Source organism: Myripristis murdjan, chromosome 8 (genome assembly GCF_902150065.1).
Source record: "Myripristis murdjan chromosome 8, fMyrMur1.1, whole genome shotgun sequence".
NCBI lineage: Eukaryota > Metazoa > Chordata > Actinopteri > Holocentriformes > Holocentridae > Myripristis > Myripristis murdjan.
In genome coordinates, this window is record NC_043987.1 from 6,327,071 (window position 1) to 6,348,406 (window position 21,336).

The 21,336-nt window shown below is 42.7% G+C and overlaps 1 protein-coding gene across 1 annotated transcript; it reads left to right on the top strand.

The window, feature by feature from the left end:
* The first annotated feature begins 12,851 nt into the window (after positions 1 to 12,851).
* On the top strand, positions 12,852 to 21,196 carry mief1 (mitochondrial elongation factor 1). The gene is made up of 6 exons (XM_030057142.1): positions 12,852 to 12,989; positions 14,037 to 14,343; positions 15,068 to 15,221; positions 15,415 to 15,595; positions 16,231 to 16,502; positions 17,301 to 21,196. The coding sequence occupies exons 3-6, from the start codon at positions 15,075 to 15,077 to the stop codon at positions 18,138 to 18,140; spliced, it is 1,440 nt and encodes a 479-aa protein (XP_029913002.1). The 5' UTR covers positions 12,852 to 12,989; positions 14,037 to 14,343; positions 15,068 to 15,074; the 3' UTR covers positions 18,141 to 21,196.
* Positions 21,197 to 21,336: the final 140 nt, after the last annotated feature.

The window sequence follows — 21,336 nt, forward strand, 5'->3', positions numbered from 1 at the left end:
AACTTTGCAAATTTTCAGGTGACAGAGTAATTACTTGTTTATAAAACATCCAAACTATATGTGATGCTCCATTATACCATGCACTGCATCTGGTTTGGTCCACCTTATTGCTAGTTTTTGCACAATATGTTACAGGACAATGAGTTAAATATATTATATTTAAGGCAACTGGGGTGAGTTCTCAGAGTATCAAGCATATCAAAATATTTTCTTAGCTGTGTCGCCACAGTTCAGATGTCTGTGATAGGTACTCATTTCATATTTGAGCGTCAGCTTTAGTCTAAGAAAATTCATTAATATTTCATAAACAGCTATGATTCTGTATCCATAGGAATTTAGCAAAAACAAAAAAACAAAAAACAAAACAAAACAAAAAAAAAAACCCACAGCTTTAAATATAAAGACAGTATAATAAAAATAAGACAAACCATAACATTGTACTGCCGGACAATACAAGAATTTTCTTGAATGATGAATAATGATAACATAGACGATAAACTGTGAATTGAGAATCATTTTAGGGAATGTGCTTCATTCTGTTGGCCTCAGTTTGCCCTCCTCATTTCAACATTTGTCTCATTCATTGTAACCTATTACTTATTTTACTCAGTATTTCATGGACACAGAAATGAATAAACATTTACCTCAAGTTACACTGTCCATATGTAGTCATTTTGTTGTAACTACAATAGATGGTTTTTCAGTTCAAAATGCCACTTGTTGATGTCCCCTCTTGACCTCAGATGTTAACTACAGTGATATGATATCATTTACAGAACAATTATTTCAATCTTATTATAGCTTTAATTATAATTATCTCCCTAATTTGGGGACTTTTTGTGAATACAGTTCATTTTGTATTCCAATTTGTCTTTTATTAATAGGAATCACAGTTGATGAATCACAGGAAGACTTTTTAGATTCTGGGAAACCTAAGGATTATAGGAAGCTTCTTCTGGCCAAATACACAGAATGGGGGCAAAGTGTTGATGATACACAGGGCCCTAAGCTGGGTAATCCTCAATTTTTTTCTATTACTGGGCCATTTCCACAGTTAAAGTCCACATAGTTTGTAGTTTCTTGTGGCACTATTATGCACCAGCATTTCATCATCAATCCCTACAGCACTGCTGATCAGGGCATGTACTTCCTGGCCTTCATCCTGGGTATGATATGAATGTCTCTGATGTCATCATGCTGAAGCAGCCAACACAAGTAGCGCTCCGTCCCCATGCCCCATCCACTAGTGAGGAGTGGTATTACTTGGCGCATGTTAATGTACCATTTGTAGGACTCCTCTGGCACTGCATGGTGCCTCAGGGCCTCCTGTACCATCTCAGGGGTGGAATGGCGCTCACCGAGACCCACAGTCTCCCCCAGCCCCAGAAGAAGGTCAGCGGCTTTAGCCTTGCACCGCCCTGTGCCTTCCACATAGGCCTGGTAGAAGGGAACTCCCAGGTGGTCCATCTCAGTCAACCAAACAGCACCACCATACTTTTCTATCAAAACTCGCTCTCCTTTGCGGGTTAGTTTTCTGCCAAACTGGGGCTGGCCATCCTGTACCCACTCTAGGCAGTCAGCAGAGGGCATCATGGGAATGGCCTGGTCTAGAGTGACTCTTGGTAGAGGGGTTTTCTCATTGAGCTTGCTCAGCATGTCTGTGACATGTGTTAAGGTCCCGGCAGTGTTGAGGATTATGTCAGAGTGTTTCTTCAACATAGAATTGGTAAGATGAGCCATGTATCCCTCTGCTATATGAATAGCATTGTCCATGTCACCCTGCAGTTCACACTCTACATGGTAGAACTGATTCAAGTGTGTGGCATCAGGATCTTCCCCTCGGAAGCTGGGGGATATGTAGTAGGTCCCTGGAAGTTTCTCCTGGAAGCGGAGGAAGTACTCTAGTACAAACTGCATTGAGTCAGCCAGGTAGACATCCTGGCCCAGCATGTTAACAAAAACTGGCTCTGAGTCAGATCCCAGACCCATTGGGGAGGAGATGGTGTCAGTGGTCAGAGGGGTCAGAGCATAGGAGTACTGGCATTTATTGTGGAAATATTCCACTGTGCTGTGAAAAAGAGTGTTTTGAATCTGAAACAGGTTGCGGTACCACTGGCTCTTCATAGCAAGTGTGGAGTGGGTCTGAGGGTCTTCCCATGAACGAGGAGGCCTGCATTGGGTGATCTTAGAGTGGATATTTTTGAGGGCCTCAGAGTGGGCAGCAGGGCCATCCAGAGAAGACACATATCCAGGGTAGCTTTGGAAGTGTTCTGCTTGCAGTTCAGCAGGCTTGGTACCCTCTGGTGAAGGCACCAGAGGGATCAGTTTGGCATGAGTGTAATCAATCTCAAAACCCTCGAAGATCAGTGCCACACCTCGAGCTGTCATTGCCTCTTCCAGTAGTCGGGCTACTTTATAAGTAGCTAAGATAAGTGCATTGTAATCAGCTTCCTCCAGTTTGAAGATGTCACTGGGTAGTGGCTTTCGTGGCACCAGGACAGTTAACCCTGGACTGTTTGGGTATGGTGTGAGAAATGCAACGTGCTCACTGTCCTCCCACACTCTCCACTGTTGCTCCTCTCCACGTACAATCCGAGAAAATAGGCCATCATCAGAAGGGCTTCCAAAGAAATCATAGCAAGAAGGTGCATTTGGCGTTGGCAACTTGTTCCTAATCTTTGCCTGAACTTGGTCCAGTGCTTCATCACTCCAACGAGGGCCACTTTTTGAAGTGCAGTAGCCAGGATCATAAGCTTTGAATTCTTCTTGTTCAGCAAGATGCGGTTGCCAATTGGGTTCTAAGCCATGAAGTGGCAGAAGTCGGATTTGGGCTGGCTGGTTTGGTGTTGGATTGAAAACCAAGGCACAGCGTTGCACTCCCAGTTGCTCACATAACAGCTTTGACACAGCTCTTGCTCCCTCTAGCATAGATACAAAATCAGGTATAGCCAACTGAAAGATGCTGCTTGGTCCGCTAAGAGTTTTTCTAGTCAGAATGGTTGCTCCTGGGATCCAGGGAGTGGAATGTAGGTAAGCAACCAGCTCATCCGTCTCCCAGATCACATCAGAGAAGCTCCTCATGGGTCTGAGGACTTCTACTCGTGAAATGCCACTGATCATAGAGGCCACAAACATCACACCAGCATTGGTTTCAATGATGGCATCACCTTTAGTGTCGACAGCAATTATTCCTGCACAGCTCCCTTTCAGGTTTTCAGTGATCACTTCTCTGCATGCCTGTCTAAGGCTGTAGCCTTTATGATGGTATAGACTGGCAACCTTCTGTGCAACTGTTTGCCTCAAAAATATGTCTCCATCTCCAGAGCAGGTAACTGCTAGCTTGTCATCAGCATAAATTCCTGCCCCTACTACTGCTGTATCTCCAACTCGCCCTTTCAACTTCCCCACTAACCCACCTGTGGATGATGCTGCGGCCAACCTACACCAACGATCCAAAGCCACAGCTCCAACTGTCTGAGGATGATTGTTTTTCGAAGTATTGCCAACACTGAGCTTTGCTGCCAACTCTCTGTGACGTACATCAGTGTAGAAATACTCTGGCCCCATAGGTTTCTCCTTCTCCTCTAAACCTCGGAAAAACTCCTCAGCCCCGTCCCCCACAATGAGTGAATGTGAGCTTTTCTCCATGACACATCTGGCTGCTTTTATTGGGTTCCTCACACTCTGCACACAGGCAACAGATCCTGAGTTCATTGTATTCCCATCAACTATTGTTGCTTCCATCTCATTTTTGCCCTGTTTGTTGAATACAGAGCCTTTACCAGCATTGAAGAGAAAGCAGTCCTCCAGAGCTTCCACTGACCTCTGAACTGCATCCAAACTGCTGCCACCTTGTTGAAGCACCTGGGCCCCAAGGGTTAATGCTGTGTGGAGGGCAAACTCAATAACTTCCACCACCTTTGTGTTCAACATCATCTCCTCTCCAGCACCACCGTGGATCACTAGAGTGTAGTCTGGAGTCATGCCAGAGGCAGAGTCAATTGTGGCTCTGCCTACTTTTAGGCCTCCTGGAGAATGATACTTTTCTCCATTCATTTGACCTGCTTGACCCTGTTGAAGCAGACACTCCAGGGCTCCCATCTGGCATGCAATGGCATACCTAACAGCTAGGAGCATCACTAGTTTCAGGTTTACCTTAAGGCTTTCTTGAAGCTTCTCCAGTACCAGCGCAAAGCTCCCTTTCCCATTAAGCACCATGCGGACCTTGTCTCTCCTGCCTAGGTAGGTTACAGCAAGCTGATCTTTGGCATAGACATTCCCCACTGCACACTCCACACCCTCCATGAGATCTTTACCTGTGAGGTATATAGACGGACATCCAAAGGAATCAAGGAACTTCTTCAGTGGGTTGTCAGGTGGCATGGACCAGCGCAGCGCGGCTAGATGGGGACCAACACCAAGACCACTTTTGGTATTTTTGATCAGGTTCTTATGTTCCAGAAAGGCAACATGGAACAACCGCAGGAGATCAGTAGTATACTGGGTTGTGTTATCTGGGCCAGTGCAAGATTCTAAAGCACCAACTAGCTGGCGGGACCGCATGGTAAGGGAGTATGTAGGATCACAACGGCCATGTTTAAAATGGCGCATATGTGTAGGTGTGACAAGGATATGACTTGCAGCGGATTCCCCAAGAGTCTGCCTTAGGGAAAGCTGCAGAGAGAAGTTGATCCAAGCATCATACAGACCTCTCTGCCCTCGGATTGTAGAAAAGACATCAGGGTAAGAGCATACCTCAAAAGTGATAATTGGATGAGTTGCTTTTAAGGAGGGGCTTAGGTCAGGGTTGTTTATTCCTTGCAAGGGGAATGTTAGAGGAGTTGGAGAAACAGAATTAGCACTGTTTACAGTGACAGACCCATTGACATTTCCTGTGTCAGTATGGACCAGATTTAGATTAACAGTCTCAGACAGATTGTATACACATTCAGACACAAGCCCTGCCACCATCCCATCCACGGCACTATGTTCAAACACCATCCCAGCTGTGCCATCACTGAACACCACCAGGTTCACCACCTGTCAAGAAAATAGTAATACAAAGGTTAATGTGTATTTTCTTTTGTAAATTGCAGATTGAAGGACATCACTGAAATCACCACTGAAAGTACTAATTTATAGGGTAGGATAGGCTCCTGACTATATTATGTGTACGTATTATGTGTACATATCTTACTCAAATGTGAACTCAGCAGCAATACGTAATGTGAACAAGTGTGAACTCAATAGCAATTAGCATTTGTGAATATGTGAAAACACTTGAATAGTTGTATAAAAGAATGTATCATTTTCCATTAATGTACAGTCTAGACATGCTGATATTTGCCAAATTGGTAGTGTTCTGCCAAGTGCATGATCTGCCAATGCATGACATGATCTATAGATATCTGGATTTCAGCTTGGTGTAGGCAGCTCAGTTTAGTTTCATGTGAGGTCAGGATAATCAATTACAGATAAACAAGTTCCGGAGCAGAGTGTTGTCAATGACCTTAAACAAGAAGGATGGGCCAGTCATTACCACAAACAAGTTAGTTAGCGTAACATTATTGCAATCATTATGGCAATCAGTTAATTCAATTTTGCAATTGTAATGACAGTGTGAGCCATGGCATATAGCTATGCCATATAAAATGTATGAAATGAAGCTATTTCTACTAGAACAGACACCAAACACCTTTGGTGCTTGACTTTAGATCAGTGATGTTAGTCACTCTTTAATTGGTGGATATTTTTGTTTTTGTTCCAAGTTATATCAAATTTATTTTCATACAGGACTGTAGACAAATATTTTAATGAATTACACCAGTACATGAATCAGTGTTACCCAAAAATCTGTCATTCTCTTGTCAACCCATGCAAGGCAAGAAATATATCATGGACATGACATGGGAAAGGTGAGGCTTAAGATATGGTAAGGGAATTATGAATATGAATATAGAGAAACAAAATTGGATCCTAAATCAGTTGAGATCTCATCGCCACTATATTGATTAGAATATAAATCAAAGCCGATTCTAAACCTCCTGTTTAAACCCTATTCTTGAGACTTTTTTCTTCTCTTTATGAATTTTGCTGCCAATAGAAATTATGTTAGTGAAACTGTGGTATCAAACGGATTAATAGGTCTTTTTGATAGCAAAACATAAATCGGCAAGTGATGTTAATTCAGATCCTGTCCTATACCTTGTCGTAGTATCTCAGACAGGGCCGGTCTCCGACTCCCAGCCTGACTGCATTCAGGCTATCAGCTGGTTCAGGGGGTGGGTTGCAGTCCTCCAGAGAGAGAGCCAGGACAGCACTCTCCATCAGCCCCAGTGATGTCGCTGCAGCCCCTCCTTGCTCCAGGATCTCCTCCCTGAGGGCAGCCCAGACCTTGCGCTCCAGGGCAGAGAAGCTGCAGATGGTAGAGGGGTCATTCTGTTTCCCTGCAGTGGGTTGGCTCATGACCTGAGCCAGCTGATTGTAGATGTCGAGAAATGGCAAAGCTGAAATTGGCCCCCCAGTGCTGGGACGCCACAGGATGTCAACAGGGAACACTCCTCTGGCACAAGTGATGATGGCATGGAGGCTATCTGGGTAGACCTAGAAATGAAGATGAATGCTAGATGTTAGACATATAATTTGTAAGATATCATAATTATCAGTAAAAAGGAAGAGACACATTTATGGTTGGCCCTGTGAGATTTACATGTAGCAGCAGAATTGCTTTTCCACTACTTGTCTCACAAATTTTCACTTGAGGAATGACCTCACCTTAATCTCATCTTGCTCTCTGCCAGGAATCCGGCTGGCAGCGAAAACCTCAGACTGCTGCGTGCGCTCTGTTGGCACGTCCCCCTCCACCAACGAGGGCTCACAGTACAGCTTTGCTACCGCCCACAGCAGAGAGGCAGCCCTCTCTAACTGGGTACATTTATTTGCCCTGGAGGGGGGCAGTACAGCAGGAAGGGCTGTTGAGGTGGGCAAGGGGTCAGTGCAGGACAGCAGTCGGCTCTTGAACTGTGCCGTCACCCAGTTCTCTTGGCCCGAGGCTATGGCTGCTAATTTCTGCTGGGCCTCCTGAAGGAGCTCCCTCTGCTGTCCCAGTGTGCTTTTGAACTCAGGATAAAGGTCAGGGCTCAGCGTGAGCTGGAGAACACGGCCCACCTCCTGCAAAGTCACATCCAAGTCTGGAATAGGGTAATCGTGAAGGGCCATCCTATTGATAAGCGGAAGGCTTAGAAGAGAAGGAAAGAGAGGGATTAATTAGTGAGAAAGAAACTAAATACAGACAGAATAGGGAGGAGAGCTCACACTATTGATAGTTTTGCTGAGTTCATGAGAGGAACTGCAGCAGTTTCTGCCTAGTGCACTAAATTACAGACAGTTTGTGTGACACAGGGAAGACAAATTTAGGATGCCGAAAAGTTCTAAACATTGCATATGCTGAATACACCAAATACATGACCTTTCAGGCAGGGCTGTGTGACAATATCAAAACCATTAGCAGACATTAAGTAGGGTGTGTATACAGTGAATGTGTGAATGGAAATGACAAACACATATCTAGGAGTGTATGAGAAAAAGAACTTCTCTGATCTTTGTTTTTGTACTAGACATGTCAGACAAGTTCCACTCACAAAATACACCACAAGCTCTGTACCCTGCAGTATGTCAGGTCATACATCATTCCAGCATCATGCCATACCACTCCTGTCTCATCTCCTCATACATTTTCTCCACATGATGTCCAACCTTTTTAACATTATAGCAAGACCAGTAAGTCAATTAGTCAATCTGTGCTTAACAGGGACAGGGAGCTGGTGAGTCAGTCACAGAGTCTCTTTGTGTATTAATCTAGCGAAAATGAATGGAATGCATCCCACGTTTTCTTGTTGGGTCCTGGTAAGACAATACCCCCTGGACTCAGCTGCTACTGACCTTAGTAATGACTTATAGCCTCCTTCACACGTGAAATGAGTTACTTTACCTCAATTAAGACACCCCCCTCCCCACAGCTTCTCCACTCTGGAAAAAAAGAATAGCTTGCTATTTTGCATTGGTGGTTACCATGGGAATATGTGACTTGCTGTATGACTGTATTGGGAAATTAGATTTCTACTGATTTACCAGATCAGTTCAAGTCATCTGCACACTGCCTCCTGTTTGTATTCTGTATTAGGACAGACTCAGGTTCTGCAATGATCTTGATCTTATGATTGCTGACAGCTGGAAAACTACATTCCCATTCCTCAAATACTGAATGAAATTAGAAGGGAAATAAATAAGAGTTTTCTTAAATTACTTGAATTTACTCTCAATTTTACTCTAAGTCAATGGCATTTTCCTATGTGAATAAATGGCTATATCATGCAGAGTCTCATAGCACAAGAAAACTGAAATCTGCCTATTTAGACCTATGGAATAAATACAATCTGAAATAAGTAATTCTCTGAAAATTATGTTGAAAGAGAACATATCCACCTCAAAAAAAAAAAAAAAATGCTTAAAATAAATACTAAGAAAGAAGATAGCTCATTTGTGTTTGAAGACATGAACATTTTTACTCACAGATTATAGCTATTCTCAAAAGAAGTAGCAACAATCAATCAGAAATATGAGTTCCAATTTGTTTGTTTGCAGAACAGGCCTGAAACTATCAGCCTGTGGAGAGAGGGCATCCAACTGGGGAGATATTGCACCGTGTATTAAAATTCATCATAGGTTACCAAATCTGATTACATGACTCATAGAGTGATTTTAGCATCATTGCCCTTTTCCCTTTTAGTCTTAATTTTGAGATATTTCCACCTTAGTTACAGTATATCCTTAACATCTCCTTCATTCATTTCACTATTCAAGTCTACTTTATCAACACATAGAAGATCAGGCTTTCATCGCACTTCTTCATCAAAGAGCTCTCTGTAGACACATATTCTCCATTTAGAAATGTTGTTATATTATCTTGTCCTGAATAAAACTCACAGTTCATCACAGGATTTAGGTCAAGACTTACGTAGAAAAGTAATTCAGCTCACCTCAGTGTGGAAAACTCTCCAAGATGTGGCCAGTCGGTAAGATGGAGGGACAGTCAGTGGAAAGAAGGTTTGGTTGTAGGTTGTACTACAAAAACAAGGGTTTGTCTCTAATGCGGAGCTGGTGACTCCAATTAAGGAATTCAATTTCCTGTCTTGCCACAGATACTCAGTAAGGGTTTCTCTCTCTCTCTCTCTCTCTCCCTCCCTCCCTCCCTCAGAACAGAATCATTTACTTTATAATATCATGATTTTAGTTAACCGTACCACAGCAAACAGTCCACAAGCATCTGGAGTGTGAGGCTTATTGCTCAAATGGGTTTCAAGAATATAACACGAACTCCAAAAGCTGCTTGCTATGCCGGCCAAAGTGACTGATGGAGTTTTTTTGGCCGAACGGGTCACAAGCCACAGAGATAATTGACTCACAGCTGAATGGTGAGCAGCGATAACGTCCCACACTGTATGTGCACCAGCTGACTTAATGCGCACCGCGTGTACTGCCACTGGCTCTGACATACATGGACAGAAAGTGAGCGTGACTGTGTTGATTGTTATGGTGGTTTGCGGCCTTCTCTCACCCTCCATATTTATAATTAGTGTATTATTTGATAATAGGCTCTCAAAACATTGGATTGTTCTGCTGGCTCATTAAATCAAGTCAAATTAGTTTTCTCCAGCCCTTAATAAGTAAAGTCTCAAAGCCGCTCATGATGCTCACATTATGAAGTAGTATATGAAAATCCTTATTGAAATGGTCATATAATAGTCTACCATTAGGTGTGATGCAGATTCCAAGCCTAACTGGCACTTTGTTGTCTGTTTTAACACTGCATGTTCTTTGGGTTTTTCTTCTCCTATTTTAAATAGATTAATCAATTAATGTTTTATATAACTTTCCAGAGATCACCTAACATGACCCGTTTAACTCGGGAACTGTGGATGCTGTCCTTGAATACACTAGGTTAGGTTAGTGCATTTAAATGGAGCAAGAGGCTTAATTAGTGCCCTGTCCCATATAAGCTATTCTGTCCCATGTAAGGATCATATTTTCAGATATTTTAAAGCCTTCTTGAGAATTTTGGAGAGGGCTTATCATGTCTCTCAAATATTCTCTCAGTTAAATATGCCAGACCACTTACAGAAAGTCAAACCATTGGGCATTCTGGAAATGAGGAACATGTTTTCAGCCATTTACAAATACACTTCATGCTCTGTGGTGTAGGCCTGCTTGACCTCAATCCGTGCCGCATCTAAATCACCAAACTTGGGTTTTTTAGTCTCATTAGCTTTGACATTACCACAATCAGACCCATGCTTTCCCTGCTGCTTTATCATCACCTATTCAGAGGCATAACTTGAAGTGACCTTTTTAACCTTGTGACTGTCAACACTCTACTCATTATGCTTTTACTGGTATTGGTCGTCTCTCCCTCCTGATTAGATTTGTGTAGTTGCAGTAGAGTAGAGAGTGTATAGTTTACTTATTGGAACTATCATCAGCCCAATTACTCAATTTCCCCACAGGGACCAATAACATTTCATCTTATGTTGTTTTATCAGTCATAAAACCCAGGCTGCTGACTGCAAGTCAGAAGGTCTGGCCAATGCACTGGACATTTATCCCAGCATGTGACTGACTAGTGTCTGTCTTAGGTATGCTTTAATGTTTAAAACTATGGAAATCCTTTTGACTCTGAGACGAGAAAAACTTGCTACGAACTACTGGTTCACATTCTGTGCTTTGAGATATGAGCATGCCACAAAAACTTAGGCCTAAGTGATTCAAGGAACATCTAAGCAAAAGTGGGAAAAGTTATTTCAGGAGCAGAGAGAAAGTGAAAGAGTTAATCAAATTTAAATTTGGTCAGAGGTTCTAAATGGATTTAATCTGTTCCACAAGTGGATTAATCCTCAATGTATAAAGCCAAAATGTGGAAATGGATATGGTCGTGGTGGCTAATGCTCATTTAATAGAATTCTGGGTTAATACATTTTCAGCCGGACCTTAAGATCCAAGAATAGTTATTATGCATCACGAGCACTGAAATGGAGATTTGCCCAATGGGGTGTCAGCATGAAGGTATTCTCAGTCTTTACACTGGAACTAGGGGTCAACCAATATTGTTTTTTCAAGGCAGATGCCAATATACTGATTTTTAGTAGTTAATGTGGCTCATAACCAATATTTGGAACTGATATGCATTTACAGTAAAAATGAAAATCAAAGTCAAAATCATCAGTCATTAAGTCAAAATTTAGAATATTACAGTCCAACACAAAACTTTGTTTAAATGCCTTTAGCAAATGTTTAATCAAAACTCAAAATTTCAACATCATACACAGGAAGTTCCCAGCAGTCTTTTTTTTTTTTTTTATGAATTTAAGTGAAAATTTAAATAAAAATGAATAAATAAAAATAGCACCCTGACTTCTTACAAAGTAAAATCAAATAAAACCCGAGGACTATGTAATATTTTATATGAATTTATATAAATGAAGTTTTTTATTTTATATGAATGAAGTGAACAGGCAATGTAACTATTAACTAAGTCATCTAAGTCAAATGAATTTGAAGAGTAAAATGTAGTATGTTTGCCTTCAAAATCAGGTGGAGTAACATTATAAGTATTTATTAAGTACTAGTACAGTACCTCAAATTTACGAGTCTACCAGGACTGTAATGTTTTTTTAACTTGGGTATACTTTCTGCCTTCCTGAGCTCAGCGCCGGCTACTGAAGCAGAGCGTCCCCGGCTCAAGGCTCATGTCAATACACTGAGGCTTGAGTGTTGATTGGCTGTTACCGTGTGACGTCTAGCCGATCAGACAGCGTTGTGGGCGGAACATTAAGCGAGACAGCGGTGAGTGAAAACAAACCAGAGGGAGAGCTGCTGCTGCAGCGGAGACCGAATACTTTACTTTTTAATCATTTAATTTTTTATCGGCGATCTAAAATAAAACGACGATACCAATAATCTGCAAAATGCCGAATGTCGGCTCCGATAATCGGCCTGGCCGATAATTGGTCGACCCCTAATTGTAACTATATGGAGTATACTCTATACTGGATGGAGGTAGTGAGACCTCATCAGGCAGCTGTGTGTTCAAACTAACCTGCAGCTTTAATTGTGTTGAAAGTAAACTCTAGTAGAATGAATAACATGCGTGGGAATGTGATCATTTTTGCAGGGACCACCCCATATGGTCAGATCAAACTGCAACTATTTTTTTTTTCATAAATTAATCTCAGGTTGTTTTTTCTTTCTTTTTGTCTTAGTGCTGTGCTGCAACACTTGTTAATTTTATTTTATTTTTGGAGCTAGAAGGGTTGAAACAAAGTTGATAGGGATAAGACTGGGGAATTATGGCTGAAATGGAACCTGTTTTTAATGAATAAATATCCAAATGGTCAATGCAGCCGTGGCAAGATGAGGACAATTAATCATGTTTTTCTACACCAGAAATTAAATCCTATAAGTTTAACTATGCTATAAATACACTACAAACTTTTACACTATTAATATAAATAAATAATGCACATACTTCTCAAACAAATTGTTACGGCACGTACTTTCATATTTCTCATTGCTTTGTTCTATTTCTTATAATTTAATTATTCAGTGTCATTAAAGCGCCTCTGATTTTGACTCTGATTATGAAGTGACAAATAGTATATGAGCTTATTTAATTATTGCAAATAAAACATAAAGTTATCAGTCTCTGCAGGTAACATGAGCTTTACCGAAGGTGTAAGGTAATAAGACCGCGCGTGTGAGCATGCGTCCTGTAGGGGGCAGCAGCACGCCCAAGCGTCCAGTCCGCCGCGAGAAAGAAGAGAAACAAGAAGAAGAACAACAATTTGTTTCCGGTTTGTCGTTGTCGACTCTGACCCCCGGCGTGTGGGGAACTGTGGCTCTTTGTAAGGACAAATCTTTGGTGAATTTTCTAAAACGTAAGTTGACCCACATTTCGTGGCGCTGTAGTTTGGTGTTTTCGCCTCCGCCGCCTCGCACGCTCCTCTGTGTGTGTTGCTAATGAACTTGGCTAAATGTAAGGTCAGTGTCTGCCAAGCCTGCAAGCTAACTACTTAGCACGTTAGGCTAGTAAAGAGATTTTTGACTTTGCATTGAGCCAGCCATTTTCTAAAGATAGCGGACCCTAGCTGGTTTATTTATTACTGCATTGTGCCAGTTTTCCTCTGGTTTGTAACTAGTGGCCGTGCTGACAGAGGCGGCGAGGGAAAGCAGGGAGTGTGTGTGCGCTGCGGTGTTGGAGCCATCCCATTTGCTTAATTGCTAACGTTAGCTGCAATATCGACGAGCAGAAACTGGCTTGGTGATGGTGTTGTTTTTGTGAGGAGTGTCATCATTTGTCCCATGTGATCATGCCCCTGTGGGTGTAACCTAAAGACATCAAATGGAGCCAGCCGCTAAGGTCTTTAATGCAAATGTAATTTATTTCAGTGTCATGCAACAAATGGTGCCCACAAGACACTGTCAACATAACAAACGAGACACTGGACATTAAACCGAGATTTAAACTTAAACTTCCCCTTATAAAAGTGAATTATTGAATTGAACAGTAACAGTATCAGTCAGGGATTAAACGTGGTGTTGCGTTTGGCCCCTCTAGCACTGTGTGTCCAGACCACGGAGCTTAGTAAGAGGGTTATCAACACAAGTCTGAATAGAGGGGCTCTTGTTCATGCTTGTTCTCGGCATACTTTCTGATTACAATGCAGAAACAGTGTTGCTTATTTGTCTCTTCCAAACCAAAGCATTGTTCTCTCTGATCGCCCATGCCATCTCTCTGTGACCTTTGACCCACTCATTCATCCTTATCCTTTATTATTTGGATCAAGCTGGCACGCTGATCTTTTAGAAAGCAGGTCCCCATGTCGGCATATGAGTTGCTCACTGCCACAAATAATGATGCAACTTTGCAGTCTGTAGTTTTCTTGTTCCCTCTTCCTTCAACTTCTGCTCTCCTCTCTACCCAGGTGCCAGGTGTCCCCCCACCTCTCCATGCGTGGTCCCTAATGGGTGGCTGGTCTCGCAGTGCGGTGCTGGAGCTGTACCGAGCGCTGCTCCGTGCAGGCCGCCACCTTCAGTACACGGACCGTAACTACTACCGCCGCATTGTGGCCCGCGAGTTTCGGCGCTGCCAGGCCCTGACAGCACCCAAAGACAAGGAGGACGCACTGAAGCGGGGCCAGTTCTTCCTCAGTAGTGGACTGGGTGGGCTGATGTAGGGGTGGAGGGGTGAAAGACCATCTGGAGTAGGACATACAGACTGTTATCTCTTAGGTGGGTCTAACTAAATAGTTGCACAGATTTCTAGAAGCAAGGCATTCTTTCTCACTCTTTTTGGTGATGCTGGCTGATTTGGTTTGGTAGGACAGGGCAAAGCTCATGGATCACTTGTAACAACACTATGGGCGTGATTATCCATTGATATTGCCTCTGTAGGTATCATATTCATTTAGTACTGGTTAAATGTCTGTGGTGCAACAGATGTGTGTGTATTGTGGGTATACTTAGGTGTCCAGTTACCCAAAGCAGGGGTTTTCAAACACCCATGCATCCAAGATGACTTTCATTTAGCCATGGACAACCATTGAAAGTAATTTTGCCCCATGGATCCTCATAAATACATATTTTGGTTTGTGTTAAGTACTAAATTTAGATACTTGAACATTGACCAAAATTGGTGAGAATAAAACATTATGTTCAAATAATCAGTCACACATTTTTTTGTATTCTATAACTTTCTAGAAAATAAAATTATTCCTCTGTTTGCTAAGGGCCCCCTGAAAGCCCCTCAACAACCTCTGGGGGTGCCTAGGTTCCACTTTGAAAACCACTGATCTAAAGTCTGCCCTAGCTTCTGAGTTCTGTTTTGTAACCAAACAAATGTTCCCTGTAAACAAAAAAACCCTCTCATTTAAATTTCCTATTTTCCCTACCTGTCTCTGTCCTGTGTTTGTCTCCCTCCCTGTCTCACCTAGGCTGATAATCTCCTTTGTTTCAGAGAAAGGATGGCAGGAGTGAATGGAGACCGCAAAGGGAAGAAGGACGATAATGGGATTGGCACAGCCATCGACTTCATGCTTTCCAATGCCAAGCTTGTCCTTGGGGTGGGAGGAGCCGCCATGCTTGGCATTGCTACACTAGCTGTCAAAAGAGTAAGCAAGAAGAGATTCATGCTGAACTGCATTGTTTTTGTTGGTGCATCTAATAGTGGATAGATGCAGATCTTTATAATTCTCTTGAGCCTTGTTAGGCAAAGTTAGATATATTGACTCACCACCCACCCTCCAAACAGTAAAGAAGCACAGAAGCACTCACAGCGGGCTTGTGCACATGTTTGTTGTACAGATGTATGACCGTGCCATAAGTGCTCCCACAAGCCCCACCAAGATGGAGCAGGCAGGAAAGAGGAGCTGGGAGGAGCCCAGCTGGATGGGCTCGTCGCCACGGGTGCTGAACCATGACATGAAGTCCACAGTCAGCAGGTCACTGCAGTCTCTGCCCACATCATCACACTCTTTTGAACCAGGTGAGAAGAACCATTTTGCCTGTTTTTTGAAGTTTGTGAAGGTAAATCTGTTTTAAGTTAGTTGTGCAAGCCTCATGCTCATTTTACTGTATGCCATTCTCCAGTATGTCTAATCCTAACCTAAACATTAATAAAAACTTAAGAAGGTTTATTCTGTCGGTCTTTTGTCATCTGTAACCCCCTCTTGGTTGTTTTTTATGTGTTGACAGACAGCCTATTTCGAGGATTATTGTTCTTCCTCTACTGTGGGTGTTATTTCTCTTCAGGGTTGTAGATAATCATAGCTGTTTCTTCCATTCCCCCAAAATAGTGTTTGACTTTAGGTCATGGAAATTGAGCAGTTTAGTTTTTGCAAGTGTTTCTGAAAGGTCTTTGAATCACCATACACTGTAGTAGAACCCCGCTAAATGAGTGTTTGTGGACTCATAATAATCAAGACCCCTCCTTCTACTTCCTCCTACTGCCTTGTGACTTTGGCATTTGTCTCATCCTTACACGTCCTTATCTGAAATAGTAGAAGATTGAAGATCACAAAATATCTTTCTGGAGTTATTGTAAAGACTTTGCAAGAAAAACTTGATTTATTTATTTTTCATGCAGCTGCCTTCATCTCTTAATTGCTTCCTGCTCCTCAGACTGTCTGCGGCGGACTCTGGGTCGAGCTGGCCTGGGAAGCAGCGGCGCCACTCAAACAGACCTGCTGCGGGCGCGGATGCGTCTGTCCCTGCAGGAGCACCTGTGGGAGTTCTACCAGGAGAACGTGAACATTCCTACCGACGAGCAGGCTACGGCCAGGAGGGCAGCCCTGGACATCTGCGCTGAGCTCAGGGTCTTCCTGCACGCCAAACTGCCTGACATGCCGCTCAGAGAGATGTACCTGAGCGGCAGTCTGTACGACGACCTGCAGGTAAGAAAACATGTGGAAACTGGAGCTTAAACTGGAGCTTGTTTCAATATCAAACAACTGTGTTTTGGATCAGTGAGTCAGATAAAAAAAAATCCATTGTTCAACAGAAATGAGTCAAAAGAGCAAACACACCCAGTATTTGTTTTCATCTACACACACCATTATATCATATTAAGCTGCAGCAAATGCAAAAATCACGTACTTTACACTGTCAGTCAAATAGCTCTCATTTTTGTCGCCCACAACTGAAAATCAGGGCCGGGATTATATATAAGGCTTCATCTATTTGTCCATCTGTCTTGCACAATTTCTAAGCTTCTGCTGATCTGTTTTGGACTAAAGTTGGGCAAATTATGTATTTTGGCACTTGGGGATCAGCATTGGAATACAAAGCTGATTTTATAACCAGTTGGGGCCCAATTTGATGCACTATGGGCATGATAATTTAGATTTATATTGAAATATGACTTTTATAGGGCCTTAACTTTCACATTCAGTAACTTGAACACTGCTGGGTCAATTCTGATGAACCGATATTCACTATCCACAAAATGAAACTGATTGGCCTATCACAGTGCCACCAACTGTCCAAAAAGTCCCCAAGCACCAGGCAGCAATGTCTTAGACACTGACATCGTTCATATTTAAAACAAAACAAAACAAAAAAAACCAATAACAAACCAAAAAACAATTATCCCAAGGGTGTCGGGCACCAATTGGGGTGAACATCATCGTCACTGTTGATTTGTTCCTCTTACCTTCCTGTGTGTTTTGCCTTGCCTCTCCCTCCACCCCTAGGTGGTGACTGCAGACCATGCCCAGCTGATGGTACCGATGATCTTGGAGAAGAATCTGTGGTCGTCTATCCCCGGAGAGGACACCATCATGAATGTCCCAGGTTTTTGGCTTGTCCGCAGGGAAAACCTAGAATATTTCCCCCGGAGCAGCAGCTACTGGGACCGCTGCATGGTCGGAGGCTACCTCTCTCCCAAGTCAGTCCTGGAGGTCTTTGATAAGCTTGTGGCCGGCTCTATCAACTGGCCAGCCATAGGGAGTGTCCTCGACTATGTCATCCGTCCTGTGGTTCCCTCGGAAACTCTGACCCTTGAGGTGCAATACGAGACAAACCGCAAGCTGTATGTGGACTTCCTACCGTTGCTTGTGATGGAGGATGGAACCTCTCTGATTGCCAAGCCTCATCGGCTTGCAGCAGAGCGCCATGAGAACCTGTGGCGGCAGAGCTTCCGCGTGGCAGAGACGGCACGGCTCAGAGCCCTGGATCAGGAGGACGGCGGCTGCCGATGCACCTGCCTGAAGGTGGCCAAGGCTGTGTGCAAGCTCAACCCTGCTCTCAACCGGCTCAACGCCAGCCAACTCACCAACACCATACTGCTGCTGAGCGAAAAAGAGGGGGACTGGACCCAGGAGGCGCTGGCTGACCGCTTCCTTCAGCTGCTGCGGGCGCTAGTGGGACACTTAGAGGCCGGGAGGCTTCCCTGCGCTCTTAGCCCCAAAGTCAACCTGTTCTGTGAGCTGACGGAGCAGGAAGTGGATGAGCTGGGGTACACCCTCTACTGTGCCCTCTCAGATCCCGAAGGCCTGCTTAGAACTGCTGTGGCAAAGCATCCCGAACCCTGAGAGCCCAGTCTCAGAAGTCATGATGGACAGGTGCCACAGCCTGTGTGACCAAGCTCTGCACTGCACGAGCAGACAAGTCACTCCATAACAATGTGTTGCCCAAAATGACCGCCACTGTTGCCTGGGGGCACTGGTGATGCAGAGTCATAATGAGGTTCCTGTGAAAACCACAGCTGCATGGGATCATCTTCTTGTCTCCTGGATCAACAAGCTCTCTTTGTACTTTTCTATTTACTGACGTCTGTCTTAGGAAGTGTAAGACACACCGTAGCAGTTGTTTAGTGTCCAGCAGAACAAAAGATCTTTTCATTCTTGAAATGCAAGTCATACATGCTAGGCCCGGTCATCCAAATATCATTGTAATCTGACATGAAATGAAAGGCCCGCTGCAGTTCATGGCTATTATTTTTATAGCCACGGTAGGCATATTGTTGTTAGGGCCTGGTGCATGGGATGGAGGGGTTGATGTCAGCATCATTTCATATATGAGCCGGGAAGGGGATAACGTGGAATCTGAGTTAAGATATATAATGTTAAATTATGCTTGAATTGAAATTGGAATCTATTTTATATAGAAGGTCCATGACAATTTGAGGCTTATTGCTTGGAGCGTTTCAGCTGGACAGACATGCGTGATGCAGCGAGCGGTGTTTTAACCCGAAGAGAGATGGAATTGGCCCTTCTGCTTATCACTCCCATTGTATTGCGAGGTAGAATGTAATATTGACTGTGTGTGTGTGTATGCAAAACCCAAACGCTAATAAATTGTTGATCAGCCTGAAGGACTCGAGTCAATCGGCATTCTTAACTAGAAAGAAAAAAGCTAACCTTCACTTATAGGTGTCCCATTCGTAATCATATTTATCCGTGATAATGAGCACTATTGTCATTGTTTTGATACTGGCAATTCAACTTGAAGTCTAATTTTGGTGAGTGGTCTTCATGAAATTAATCTGCACTCAAAAACGTGTGATTTGTGTATTTACAGGGTAATGGAACAAATTATAATAGGCTTTATCGTCAAATGAAAAATGGAGAAATGGAGATTTTTTTTTTTTCATGTCTGGAATGTTTGCAGCCTGCATGTGAGTCATCTACCTAAACTGGAAACTTACCAGATGAACATAGACTGAAGTTGTGTGCAAAGTCGATGTCTATTTCTTATCCCACAGTGTTTGTCTGTAAATCAGATATCAAATAATTGAATATGCATCATTACCATTTGCAAATTTACATTTCTGCCGGTTCATAAAATTATGTCGTGAACAATATTATCCCACCAATTTTCTCATTTCTCAATTTTCTGTTTTTCTCATGGGAAAATCTTCTCTTTTTCTCATGGGAAAATCTTCTCTTTTTCTCATGGGATTGTGGTTGATGTGAGCTAAAACTTCTTCCTCGTAAAGAAAATTTAAGATGCAAATTAAGCCTCCCATTTCTATGTCCAACATGTGGGTTTGATATGGCTGTAGAGAGCTGGGTTATTTGTCTTGTGCAGCTTCTGCCAGTTGTCACACTGCAGTGTCAAAATGTTTCGTGTTCTACCGTAGCTTTGCAGCCAGGTTGGTTTTATTTCTGGTTGTGATCGGACATAAATTAGAAATGTGCTGTCTTGGCCAAGAAGTGGCAGAAACAAGATGTTTTGTTGCCCCAAATATGACTGAATTCCAAGTCACATCCTCTGTTTTAGCTGCAAAGCCTTTCCTCTGCTAAGATGTTTTTTGTCCATATTCCTGCATAGATTCTTGTTTACACTCTCTTGGGTTGGGTCAGGACCTCTGTAGCAAGAGCCTGTCTTTGGCTGGGGACATAAAAAGTAAACGTAGTGTCGCAGCTACTTTCTCCCTGCATTATTTCTTACAAATCCATGACCACAGATCTGCTCGAGACGTGTTTGGCCCTCCTTTGTGTGAAGCAGGCTGCGTTTTGATTTGCCTGGTGGATCAATGAGCTCACTATTAACTTGGCAATCAGCTTCATCCCTGATTTCAGTAAGATTTCAGCATGTAGCCTTGCTGGCTCTAGTGTTGGTGTGCACATGCTTTAAAGCAAGTCCATGGCCAACCCTGATTGGCTTAAAGGTGCTAATCTGGCCCTGTTTCTCTTAGCAGGCAGCCAGACTAGGATTAGAGCAGCACCTGGTTATGGAGGACATTTAGCACTGGTGGTTTTGATGGAATATTGTACCAGTACCATGTATGACATGGACCAGTTCAAGTACTGGTGATCAGCACTGCCTGGCTTGTTGTGGCTGTCTGTGTTTATGGATAAAGAGTTTATGGAGGCTGTTATTTTAGGTCATGATCTGATCAAGGGGGATCTGGTCACTGATCTTCAATCATCCCTGTAACAGCAGCTTTGATAGCAATCTGGGGATATTCCTGGATATTAGATCAGCAATGTTACTCTGTGGGACTTGATGCAGTAGCGATCCAGATGATACAGTTATTACTCACTAAACGATCCTGAAAATAATCACTTGGCTCCTTTTTGGTCTCACAAACCAGCCTTAGAACGGGGAAGTGCAGACATATGGAGCAGGCCTCTTATTTTTATCCTCATTTTTGCTTCCCACTTCACAGTTTGTGTAGTGTACAATATGCAGGGTTTTGAGTTGTTTATAGTTCAGTTGTGCATTCAAGCAGTTCAAAAATAAACATCCAAAAAAAAAACAAAAAAACATGGAGATACAGGTTAGTATTTTTGTATTTATTGTACATTTGTAACCAAAAAAAGAACAGAGTATTTATGTTTGCGATGATTCAATACTACATGTAAAATACCACTTGGTGTGCTTGATGAAGTGCTTTGTTCTGGATGTACTGATACTTAAGTATTGATGTATCTCAAATCAATCAGCAGTGGGTCTTCATAGAGCTAGAGGTTGTTTGTGTGCATATTAAGTGTCTTCCTTTGCTTGCAGACCTGGCTTACGCTACAAATTATTACTGTGCAGTAGTGGGGAGAGTCACTGTGCCACATTTGTAATATATCTGTTACTCTAAAAAAAAATAAATAAAAAAAAATGCCCAAAGTAGGTCACTACCTCTACCTTGTGGAGTTCAGCCTAGCCACATGCTTACTTGCATGCTGTGTATGTGTTTTATTTTTATATGTTTTGTTGATTTTTTTTTTTTTTTTTTTTTTTTATGTTCAGCTCTGGAACTGAATGGTACACACAGCACTTTGTATGCTC